The sequence below is a fragment of the Lobosporangium transversale genome, assembly GCF_002105155.1.
Source record: "Lobosporangium transversale strain NRRL 3116 chromosome Unknown BCR41scaffold_2, whole genome shotgun sequence".
Classification (NCBI taxonomy): domain Eukaryota; kingdom Fungi; phylum Mortierellomycota; class Mortierellomycetes; order Mortierellales; family Mortierellaceae; genus Lobosporangium; species Lobosporangium transversale.
Window position 1 is genome coordinate 412,952 of NW_019028980.1, and position 12,821 is coordinate 425,772.

A 12,821-nucleotide genomic window follows, 5' to 3' on the forward strand; every position below is an offset into this window, starting at 1 on the left:
GTGTCTTTTCTAGGAACTCTAGAAACTCCTTCAAAGAGCTAACACTTTTCACTGAGCCGAATTCCTTGATGACAGCCTGAAATCCTACGTCGGACAGATGATTGCATAAAGCTTTGATGAGCATATAGCAGCCATCATCTGGGATTCCAGCTGCCTCAACCAGTGGTAGCAATCGTTGCGCGAACGACCTAATAGTGTCATTCTTCTCAGGCCTCATAACTAGCGCCATATCAGCGATGTAAGCCCCTAGAATGTCAAACTTTAGAGCTTTATTCAAGCATGTAACTGCCCGAGACCAGGTCCTGTCTTGAAGAGGCACTTTCTTGATGAGATCGTCATAGTCTCGCGCCAGGCCGGACACTTTGGAAACGCAGAGGGATAAGTAATCCCATGCTAGTTTGTCGAAAAGAACATCAGAAAGGTTACGACGGAATATCCTCTCAAAGTCATCACGGAAAGTGACAACCCTGATTGCTATTTCCTTGACCATATTCTTGCCGGGAACCTTGGACACGTCTAAATCAAGCATAGGCGCATCCGCAAACGTTTTCTTCTTGACCTTGGTATAGTCTACCTCTTCTGAATCTTCCATCAAAGGAATGTTCTCTTCTTTGAAGATTCGATGAAGTGCGTCATGTTCGGGATTAGCAGGATCCCATTTCACCGTTATACGGTGACTATCTGCTTCAGACACACTCGATCTATCAATCGAAACGTCCTCGCTTGAAGATAAGCCATTTCTGACCTCCTCCATATGTTCAATAGAACTATTCAAGTCTTCAGTTTGTCTTACTAAGACCTTCAAGATGTCTGCCTTCTGTTGAGCGAGATCGCCTAAGGCCTTGGTAAGTGTCTTTTCATCAATGTCAATTTTTCTTAACTTTGATTTGGCATCATTGTACCTAAGGAACAGCAATGCCTTCTTTCTGAGTGTCTCCTCCTTCTGAAGTCTATAACTTCGAAGAAGCATCGTAACATTCTCGATATCGGGAACAGCATCACTGCCGAACTCGACTACACTCTCCGTCGTATCTACGACCAGGCTAGCCACCAATAAGTTCAACTGCTCGACAGGTGTCAAGCCTGAGCCATTCTCTGGTGAAGAGATTTCCATATCAACATCTTCGTTAATTGGTACTTTATTAATATTAGACATGATTGAAATAAAGGGATTGAAATTATGGAAAAAAAAAAATGGTTGGATGGATTGATAAAATGGATGGATGTAACTCTATGTAGATCCTTGAAAAAATGATATGTTTTATGGTAAATCGGAAGTCAAGGAGATCAAAAGTTGTTTATTATTTTAGCTAGGTCGGAGCCTTATATAGGCTCCAACATAGCCGTCACTAATTGCTCTGATCTATGAATAAAAAGGGGAGTGCTCCATTTGGGTACACTCCCTAGCCTCAGGACGTAACAATTACGAACGAAATGATCCAACACCAAGGACCGCAGGGGCTCTTTATCCTCTTCCAAATCATAAGTGCCACTATCGTGCAAGAAGACGTCCCCAAGGATTGGAAGACGGGGCTCCTCTATTGCATACCAAAAGCTCCAGAATGGTCAGGAAACATGGCAGAGGTAAGGCCGATAGCTTTGTTGGAGCACGCACGGAAAATAATGTTTGCAGTAATAACAAATAGGTTAAGCGCGATCATGGCCAGGCACGATATTCTACGAGGACCAAACTTCTCTGTTCTTAAAGGTACTACCACTAAGGATCCGATCCATATCCTGCAAGCGGCAATGGAAGACGCAAGAGAGTTCAAGAAAGAACAGTGGATTGTGTTCCAAGACATGAAACGGTGTTTCGACTCTGTCAACTGCGCCCCCGATGGGATGCTTTCTCGCGGACTAAGACGGCTCCAGGTCCCTGAACAGTTCATACGCCTATGTGAAAACATCGCCATTTCCAAAGTGAACAGGGTGATTACTGAATACGGACCAACTGACGAGTATCATCCAGAGTGCGGTTTGGATCAAGGTGGAGTGGAATGTCCGCTTTTATGGAGAATAGCATATGATGCACTCCTGTGTGAAATTATAGACAGTAGCACTGGATATAGTCTAGAGGGACCAAGAGGGACACCATCAGTTGCTGGCCTTGCTTTCGTGGATGATACTACATGGATATCGGACTCCAAAGCGCATATGCAGGAGATACTTGACATTGCAACGACATTCTTCATTCTTAACGGGGTGGAAGTGAACGCCAAGAAAACGCAGGTCATCTGTATCAACAGCAAGCAGGATAGGAGGAGCACGCTGAAATTTGGGACACCTACAGAAGAGATCCGACCAGTGGAAAAGAATGAATCGGTACGGATTCTTGGTGTTTGGGTCACAGCAACAGGAAATCCAACAGCAACACAGCAAATAGTGGAGCAGGAAATAGAAACGACCTGTAACATTCTCCGGTCCAAAGCCCTGACAGATCGGCAGACAACGTATATTGTCAATAATGTGCTCATCCCAAAGGTGCTGTATAGGATTTCGGCCCAAATGTTGCCACCAACGTTCCTACAGAAGATGACTGGTAAGTATATGTCACTGTGTAAGCGGAAAGCACGTATGCCATCAACTACGCCAAACAGCATTATGAACCACAATAGATTGTATGCCATCAAAGACTTGGCGAACGCTCAAGCGGAAGAACAAATATCTACCCTGGCGCTTCGACTTAATGACAGCAATGTAATGGGACGGATATGTCGGACACGAGTACTGATGCTGCAGCACAGGAATAAGATGGAAGTCTCGCCAACTTTGGAGCCACATCGTGTCAAAAAGTATCGCCACAACTTTATATCGAATGTTTGTGAAGAAATGAAGAATCGTAACATTACTTTCGACCTATCGATCGCAGCCGAATTTGGTCTCCCACACAACGCTCTCTCGACATGGAAATGGCTAAACGGAGAATTACCACACGTATGGAAGGCGCTCACCAAGCGTATGGTATACTTTGTGGATCAAATACTTACGGATGATAAGGAGGACATGATCTCATGGCACGCATTCAGGACCCGTTACGGAGGGCCTAAAGTTTCGCCATTCTGGTTCAACCAACTTCAAAACTTTTGCTTCGACAACGATTATGTGGGTAGGCATGCAAGAGGATGGAGCAGGAGGAAACTGGCACTCTTAGACGTCAGTGATGATGACAGCAACAGCGACAGTAGTTATGTCAGCTCGGTAGACGGGGATACAGAAGACGAAGATCGAGAAGCGATTCGTGCACTCAACCAATTCATAAAGGATGAGGCAGCGAACAGAACTTTGACAGTATCACCGGCTAATCAAGCTGTTGAGCCACCAATTGGAATTAAGTGGATTCTAGATCAACAGAAGGAGCGGAAAAAGAGACGAGAAGCTGTTATGAAAGAGGCGCGCAGAGCAACCAGAGAACATAATCTTAGGCGACAAAGAGCAAAGTTAGATGCCATAGTCAGAAGAGCAGAACGCCACCAGGACCGAGAGCGAAGGCATGGTGAACGCATGCGAGCCCGCGAAGAAGCGAGGAGACGCCGGACCCAGAACACAAGGAGATATGAGGGTCTGAGCGAGCAAGCTCTGCTAAGGAGAGCAAAAGTCGACCTGGATTCCAACGAGACACCGTGCCTAAAAGTGATCCCTGAAGTCAACAGAGGCCTAGCCAGGGACACAAATGGAGTTATCATTAGTGCCAATACCGAGGAGAAAATCCAACGCCAAAGGGAACGGTACAATACCCAGCCGGGTAATGTCATTTATACGGATGGATCTCTCAAAGATATTGGCACTGAAAGAGTAAGTATGGCATTTGGTGTGGTAGTCCAGACACAAGAGGGTGAGTTTTACACTGCGCTATCTGGTAGAGTAGCAGGCAACGCATCCTCGACAAAGGCAGAGCTAGCTGGTTTGTTGGCAGGAATACTTATCAGCCCACGAAACAGACCTATGACAATCCGACTTGATAACAGCGCAGTTGTGACTCAATTCCGAGCATTGGTCCGAGGCAGAGTGGATAGCACGTTGCGACAACGTATTAGATCACCGTATGCAGTATGGTGGGCAGCTATACACAACGCATTTATTCAACAAGGATCGGAAGTCACGGTCGAGTGGGTCAAAGGACATGTCGGCAACAGAGGGAACGAAGAAGCGGACGAAGCAGCAAAACATGGACATTATGGCGAGCTATGGGATATCAACATAACGGAGCATAATGACATGTACTGCCATGCAAAGTTCAACGGTGTACCAGCGGAAGATGACTTAAGGCAGATCCTTAAGTTACAGTCAACAACTCGTACACATCACACGTGGATCGCTCAGAACAGGACGCAGGAGCATGTTAAGGATTGGACAAAAATTGATTGGCGAGCTACTATGAACATTGTTCATGATAGCAACCTACCGAAAGGACTCTTCACCAGCCCAGCGGACTGCCAAAAGCGAGCGCACAGGATCAAGCAACTCCATGGAATGTTGCCTACACAGTCATATATGAGACACTGGAGGCCAGACCTTTATGAAGACGGCAACTGCAGAGTGTGTGGGACAGAGGATGAAGACACATCGCACATCTGGAGATGTCCAAGGACGATGGAGACTCAGGCCGAGAAGTGGAAGGAGATAATCCAAAATGTGAATGTGATAGGGGAGAGGACATGGAGGAAAGAGTTGAAAGCAGTGCAGGAGCAAGCACAAAGGGCCAGAGAGAGAGGTGTAGACCCACCAAGGACAAAAGAGCCAACTTTTACTGCGGCAGAGGAGGACTACATTTGGGAAACTCTGGAGATGCATATCGATGGTGTGCGAGAAGTACGACGCCATGGTGATAGGAACGGCGATGATGAGGAAGAGAGAGAGCACACACCAGATTGGTCTGTGCAGGACATTTACCATGGACTTACGCCCAAGTCCATTGCTCAGAGTTGGAAAGTTGGCTTCAAGACAACAACAAGGATAGCTACATATATGGCAGGGCGCTTCGTCAAGGCCATAGAGGAATTCGGTCGTACAGAAATCTGGAACAAACGGTGTAAAGTCACCGTTGAATGGGAAAAGGCTCGTGGAATCACTGCTATGAGCAAACGCGCTAGAGGACGCAACTGTGTTGGGGAGCACAGACGTAGTAGCAATGATTTCCTTGTCCCTTCCCTCAGACAAAGACAGAAGCTGAATGTAAAAGAGATCTACAAGATCGCGGATGACCGAGTCCGGGACAGTTACCTTGGGAAAACCAAACTGGACGTGATGGAGCGGCTAGGTGGAATGAAGTTTTTGATGACTATGGATAGCGGATAATTTGTCGCGTTGCGCAACAGGCCACGTCGGAAAGGTGGACTTTGAGTACCAACCACGGCGGTCAGGGTTTATGAAATCATGGATACAGCGGCTCTTGTCGTTTGTGCAGTAATAGCTGTTTATTGACTATAGTTTCTGGAGCATTTTGTTCATAGAGTGTAGAAAATAAATCCCATGACCCTGAGGGTCCTTGTTATCAAAAAAAAAAAAAAAAAAAAAAATTGTAAAGTGTCCATTTGAATGGCTCGTGGGTCCCCCGACAACGTGATTTGGGGCTCTTTGGAAGCGATGTTCAAGGGCGTCAGAGAGATTCGACATGCAAGCACTCTGTTTGGTGAGGAAGATGTGGATATGGGACGGAGGAACGAGGGTGAGGATGCCCACTGGACTGTCCAAGACTTGTACCACGGTTTGGTGCCGAAGGAACTGATACAAAAATGGAAGACGATCTTCAGAACCACAGCATCGATCTCAAGGTACATTGTTTGCCGCTTTGTCAAGTCAATCGAGGAACTCGGCAGGACTGAAATCTGGAACAGACGCTGCAAAGTCACCGTCAACTGGGAAAGAGACAATGGTATCACCTCTGTGAGCAAACGCGCCAGGGGACGCAACTGTGTTGGGAGGCACAGACGTAGCAGAGGTGAATTCTTTGGCTCTCACCAGGGACAGCGACGAACAGCAGATGTGAAGGCGATCAGGACTGAGGCAGACCGGCGAGTGGCGGCAAGCTACCGGCAGCAGGTGGAATTGGCGATTATGGAGCGTCTGGAAAGCTGTAAATTTTTGATGATTGAGGACAGTGGCTAAAGGATGACCTTCGCGCACAACAGGCCAAGTAGGGAGTAGAGCCGTGCCACAGGTCCTCTGGGACCAAGGAAGTCTACTCAATGCTGACGTGGTTTATGAACAGGATGTAGTACTGTGGCAGTATGACGATGCGGCTTCGGTCGATTATTGGATACCGCTTTATTTGCGACCCCAGTAATGGGGCAACCCATTTATAGAGCTAACATCTAAATAAATCCTACATGACCTCGTGGGTCCTTGTTATCAAAAAAAAAAAAAAAAAAAAAAAGATAAACTCATATAAATAAATCCTACATGACCTCGTGGGCCCTCGTTATAAAATATATATAATTATATGTATAGAAGATAATGGCTTTATTTGCAGCTTTTAACCCTACGAAACGATTTTACTTCGTTATCAAAAAACATAAAAAAATTTACTTTGGGAGATGAACATTGATACAAGTTAGTGTTCCGCTGAAGACTGTATGAAGGAGGGTTAGAAAATATGGGCAGGAACCAGGTCAGGTATATCAAGCACAGATTCTAACAAAATAAATGGGTATCAAGCAAGGTAGCCAGCTTTAATTCTATTTTTTTTTTTTTTCTTGATATTATTGTTAAGGTCGTTACAGTTATTGGTTTGTTTGGTAATGAGGGTCCTCCGCCGGCTGTTCGGCTCATGCGATATGACTCGAGGTGCCGGTGCCGGATACAGTAGTATTAGTGTCCATCCTTGAGTCCCCAAGCGCCTCATTCGATGTGTACGCGTCCTGACCAACATGTCGCACACTCGGACTGCCGCTATGTCCGTACTGCTGGTGGTCCTGCACAAAGTGCTGAAGCGCAGTCTTGACACGTTCGCGGACATCTGGTACAGAATCTGTAACCAGGGAATGCAATCGGTCCTCCACACCCATACTCCTCAGTATGGCCACTCGCTCATGCACTCCGTGAGCCACATCCTCCTCCGACCATGTCAAATTGATGATAACCCAAATAGCAGCAACACGGATGGAGGCAGCTTCATGCGACATTAATCCAAGCACAGATCGGAGAATACCTGACCGTTTCATGATACTCTGCCTGTGATACTCAGTCCCTGTAGCGATGTTGACCAAGACATAGAGAGCCTAAGTATCAAGGTAGGAAACAGAAGGAAAGCAGGGGTTTTTTTTTTCTTCTTTAGCGCGGATTCTTTTAATGCAATAAAAGAAAAAAGGATGGGAGGGGGGGATGTGGAAATCGATATTCTCCATACGAGTTTAAGCATTACAAAGAGAAAACACTTACATGATCGAGCATCCGAATGTCATCCCAAGTTAATTTATCCTCGATAATACTAAGTAACTGACCAGGTCCAAGGCCATTAAAGACCAGATCAATGTCTTGATTCCTCTTGCAAGCTAAGTTTCTGACAAGATTCAAGGCTTGCTCCTGAATATCCAACTCTGCATCATTCAATAATGCTGCTAGACTGTGAAACCCAAGTTGGCGCATGACTGTCTCTTTTACCTCCGAATCAGCCTCATAGACTAGATTTTTGATGGCCCATACAGCGTGTAAGCGGACAATGTTGTCACCATAGCCAATCATCTGCACAAACTTTGCGACTACCCCGCGTTCCATCAGACTCTTCTTCATAGGTGAAACGTCGAGAACAATATTACATAGAGTTGCTGTTGCAGAACTAAGGACGCCAGGGTCAGAATCGCTTAACAACTATAAATGGATATGTATGCGGGAGAATGAGAAAGGATATCATGGGTCCATGCCATATCATAGCAGTGAATCGACAACATTTAAAGTTATCCTCCGTATTTTACCTGGAACAAAGGAGCCTCAATGCCGGCATCAACTAGACTTGTCCGCAGGCTACCAACACTCCTTGATAGACTGCGAGTGCACTGGCAAGCTGCTGCACGAACACCAACAGAGGGATGTGACATGGCAGTAACAATATGCGGGAGTACCTTGGCCTCAATAACCTGCCGTCTACAATATTCTTTGATCTGGCTAATAGCCGCCAGCGCTAGCAGTGAGTTCTGGTAAAGAATATTATTGTATTAATAAAAAAGAGAAAGAACGAGCTCAGAGCATCATTCTGAAATTGAAACCAAGATGGCCCAGATTATTAGTATGTACATACCTCTTTGAGTTTGTCCTTTTGGCCGACGATACCATACACATTATCCTCTTCGCCCATGTGACTGATAATAGATGCCAACTTGGGGATGGCCTCCATATCACATACGGCTTTTTGCATGCTTTCACTCTCCCAGACCAAATATGCTATAAAGATAATATGAGATAGGTCTTATTAGCCTTAAGCATCAATGCTTTAACAATTAACGGATGGACATTCAAAACGGAGTTGTCGTGTTCAATCATACCTAGTACTTTTGGTGCAGTCTCTTGAACAATGCCATCCAATTGCAACATCTTGACGAGTACAGGAAGTACAGTTAACATGATGTCGCTATTGTGCTCTTGAATTACGCCTGCTCTGTTCATATATGTTAAGCTAAAGGTGGCGTAATAAGTTTAAGCAATGTCTGTCAGCTGGGGATCAAAGAGAAACTACAATTGCTGGAGCGCTAGCATATGATTTGACATAACGATCCAGATACCGTCATACCAAGTGACCGCTGCAAGTCGCATTGTTGGCGATTTATCACAAGCAAGTCGGAGAATGTATGGCGCAGGTCGCTCGCCTGTCTCCACTATTTATAAAGAAGGATAGGCAGAAATTGAGAGATTTGTTAGAACACATTTATTGAAATGGATGATGCAGGACATTAACTTTGTTGCAGACTTACATCTCATATTAGCGATATGATGAGCTAATTCAGAGTTATCCTTGACTAACGCTGCGAGGGCACCAAGAGCTGCCTCCTGACTCTTGGAGATACCACTGACCAGCAATCGCATCAGTAGAGGGATGGCTCCACTGGCAGCGATCTGTATCTGCTGATCAGTCGTCTCACAGCATCTTGCAAATATAGAAGCAACCAATTCTGCTGTATGAAGCATAATAACCTCTTGATTCGATCTATAACTGGTGCTATAGGTATCAAGTAATTGTACTAATACGTTCAAGTGGTTACCCTGCGTCATAAAGAGCGTTGGGTCAATATCCTTTCTTACAATCCAAAATAAAACTGGTTCAGCCACCACAAAAATAAAAGGAGTATGAGTTGTTACCATAAATAGCTCCTGCCTCGACACTTTTGGTGAGGCATAGATTGCATTAAGTGTACGTGCAGCAGCTTCGATCAGTTTAGGGTCTCCAGCGGGGTTGAGACAATCAAGTAATGGTCCGATAACGCCCGAATTTGTCAAAGCAAGGATGTTGGCTTCATCGCCTAGAGAAGTTGGTGATCAGTCTGTTGTTCAGTAGGAATCCAGTTTAATCCAGTCCCAGTCCAATTGATTTTTTTTCTTCCTTTCCTTTTTTTTTTTTTTTGTGACCGACTTCTCTTTTGAAAGTTCTAGTACGCAAATAATTACCAAAGGCAAAACTTCCTAGCACGATGACTGCCTGTGTTTTTAATTGTGGATCCTTTTCGTCCCTAGTAGTAACGATGTCCTTTAACCTACATTCGACAGGCGACACAATTCCAATAGCAGTAAGGGAGAGGAGAATGTTATTGTGTTAGCACACATTTAAAAATCAGGAGAGAGAATGCGAAACGACTGCCTCAGGGGAGGCAAAAGAAGAAGGGGAAGGCCACGAATGGAGGTAAAATAATAATAATAATAATGTTGGAGCACGAGCCATGTCCATGTTTGCGAATCCCATAGGCTCAATTCCTTGTCTGATGAGAATGTCGATTGCTTGACTTGTGGTGTGGTTGTATAGTGTGAAATCACACAAGGCACGGACGTATTGTGCATGGCATTGACAAAGTGCAATGTCATGGGTTGTTTTCTTTTTCTTTTTCTTTTTTTTACATTTTTATGCTATCGACAATCTGTACCGACATTTACATCAGCATGAACAAGGTGTAGAACTGGTTGACAGTCTGTTCTCTTTGCCCCTCTATTCCTCTGATAGTGTGCAGTAATAAAACAATACCTTGAAACAATACCGAGTTGAATATAAAGATCCTTTTTCGTCTTGTTGCCAATGATGTTATTCTTGATAAATCGAAGCGACCTTATGCGCTCAATGGTGACTGCCTGTCCTGCTTCCAACTGGGAAACAGCGACTTCATGTGGAGTGAGAGTCATGGTGTGTATGGTGTATATGGTGTATATGATGGAGAGTGTATACCGATTGTTTTCTGCAATCGTGACGATACCTGGGAGAAAGGAAGAAGGAAGAAGAAGAATAGAAAAAGAAAAAAGAAAAAAAAAAAGAGAGAGATAGAAAAGAGATAGAGAGAAGGAGAGGAGGAAGGAAGGGAAGGAAGTAAAAGTGGAACAGATATTAAGAAGAATGTTTAAGCTGAGTTCAAGTGTGTGCAGTACAAAAGTCACAGTTGAGAGTTGAGAAGGTAGTAAGGTGAGCTTGGGGCATAATTAAAAAAGAAAGAGATGAGGGGTGGGGAGTGAGTGGCTGGTTATTTTAGAAATTAGAAATGGACATGGTGTGGATGGCTGGAATCTTGGGACATGTGTTACAATAAATAATGTAACACACCACATCAAAGAAAAAAAAAGGAGGAGAAAGGGATGGGCAAAAGGAAATAACGACGAACAAGAGAAAAGATTACGACGTCCCTATATGCTGATTCTATATTCTTTGAGATCCACAATGCATAAAGACGTGTAGGTCAATTGTGGCACAGTCGATTAAGACAACTTATCCTGCTATCCATCCTTGTTATCGCTAGACCATCCATCTGCCACGGATTGTGTTCGTAATGCTACTCTTTCCATCCTTATGTTCATATTCATGTTCATGGCTTCGAGCTGTTGACGAAGCAATTCCAGATCAGTTTGTGTTTATAAGACCAAGGAGACTTTCGTTCCAAAAGGTTTGCCCTTGTTATGACGTTGATGGTTATGATCTCTTTCTTTCCTTTCTTCACAGAACACAGCTTTATTTTCGCTATTTTTGCTTCAACCATAAGATGCCATAAGATGCCATTTACTGCGAACTTTATTCTCCTTATCCATCATATAGTATATATATACTTTTCCTTCTTTTCCTTGTTAAAAACGAGTGCAATGTCAATGGTATTTATTCTTTTTTTCCCTCGACCTTATTCACAACTAAATTGTCGCAGTCAAAAAAAAAAGGATAGCCATGTTAGATCTACAAGGCTGCCAATCTAGGAACACATTTGTAAGGAGACAAGATTTTATCCTTCCAAATCCACACCTCATCCTTGTTATTAAACCCCCCCCCCCCCCCCAAATCCACACTATTGAGAGGAGAGAATGTCCCTCCAGAAAACGAATGTTACACATTCGTCTTTGCGTCTAAAAGTTTAACCATATTTCTTTTATTAACGTGTTAAGGAACAACCGCAGCCAATATCTTAATATCTTAAATTTTGACAGTCGTCTGCGCAATAATATACTAAAATTCAAAGTTACCTATCATTTAGATACCATATACTCCATATCGGGTTATTGCACCTAGAAATATTGAATATAAACCTGGAGGCTCTTGATTGCAGAGAATTGGCACGTTTGATTTGAGAAAACAACATTTCTTACTACCCTCATCCAATGACAGAGGTGCTTGGTATTTAACTCTCAAAAACTTAGCAAGAAACGGCTTGAGTCCCGATAACGATAATTTCATTATAATGTCACATAGTTCTCGTAGCATCCATATAAAAAAGGATATTTGCTATATATACCAGGTCTACTTCCAGGTTTTTTATTGCTTTTGCATGCCATCCATTTAATCATTCACTGGCAGTGAATAACAATAATATATCATCAAAAGATACAGCCTAAACGCAATCTCTCCTCTTGAAGACGGAATGTCGTCAAAGAAAGTATCTATAGAGCTCGTGGTTCCTATCATTTCAGTCCAAAGAACCCAAAGGGCTAAGAAGTTATTCCACCATCAAGAGTGGATCAATCTATAAAAGTATTTAAAAGAGTTAAAATGCACCGAACTTATACATTGGTATTGGAGATCTTCCAACTATGCGTCGGAGCCTAGGAGCTTGTGGGACCAATAAAAGGGATGAATGGGTATCAGGAAATATACCAGTATGAAAGACTTGAGGAAGTGCAGTTGACAAAGCAGAGCCACATGGAGGAGCTGATCACTGCAAGGCGCCATTTCGCTAAGGATCACAAGTCTGAGATTCCAGTACTGAGAAAGTTAGCAAATTTAGCTATTAAACAGCTTAGATTTACATCAAACACCATCCCGAGCAGTATGAGCTTCCTCCCACTTATCCATTTATTCTGATTTTGTTCCCGAAGATCCTCACATCTTTAGCGATTTTTCCAGCCTTGCTCCTTCATCCAACACAGTTTCATTCGATAAAGTGCATATCCTTTCTTTTCATGATTTATTGGCAAATTTCCCGATTAACAAAAATAAGAACAAATGACGAAGTAGGTGGTTTATAGCCTGCCACAAGCTTTATGTTTCATTCCTTGGGGGGGGGCGGTTGGAGATATAGGCTTTGACTCGCCTGCTCAGTTGCACGCAGGTTATCCAAAAGATTAAAGTTTGCGTCTTGGACCTGTTGGAGGATGTGCGCTAGCTTTAATGTATTCTATGGTAGGCAAGATTTGCCCATTAGTGTGAACACTGGATT

General features: G+C 43.8%; 1 protein-coding gene across 1 annotated transcript; it reads right to left on the bottom strand.

Annotated features, from left to right (window-relative positions):
* Positions 1-6,687: 6,687 nt before the first annotated feature.
* On the bottom strand, positions 6,688-10,464 carry BCR41DRAFT_344815 (armadillo-type protein). The gene is made up of 10 exons (XM_022022598.1): positions 10,163-10,464; positions 9,595-9,680; positions 9,289-9,449; positions 8,904-9,192; positions 8,723-8,807; positions 8,478-8,608; positions 8,234-8,376; positions 7,911-8,129; positions 7,378-7,806; positions 6,688-7,217 (listed from the first exon to the last, which is right to left on the bottom strand). Exons 1-10 carry the CDS (start codon positions 10,315-10,317, stop codon positions 6,765-6,767), a joined length of 2,151 nt encoding a protein of 716 aa, XP_021885881.1. The 5' UTR covers positions 10,318-10,464; the 3' UTR covers positions 6,688-6,764.
* Between the last annotated feature and the right edge of the window lie 2,357 nt (positions 10,465-12,821).

Coding starts and splice junctions, on each gene's coding strand:
- BCR41DRAFT_344815 (XM_022022598.1), bottom strand. CDS start 10,317: ATGACTCTCACTCCACATGAAGTCGCTGTTTCCCAGTTGGAAGCAGGA. Junction 9,193..9,288: donor CGAGGCAGGAGCTATTTATG/GTAACAACTCAT, acceptor TTTATGACGCAG/GGTAACCACTTGAACGTATT. Junction 7,218..7,377: donor ACATTCGGATGCTCGATCAT/GTAAGTGTTTTC, acceptor CTTGATACTTAG/GCTCTCTATGTCTTGGTCAA.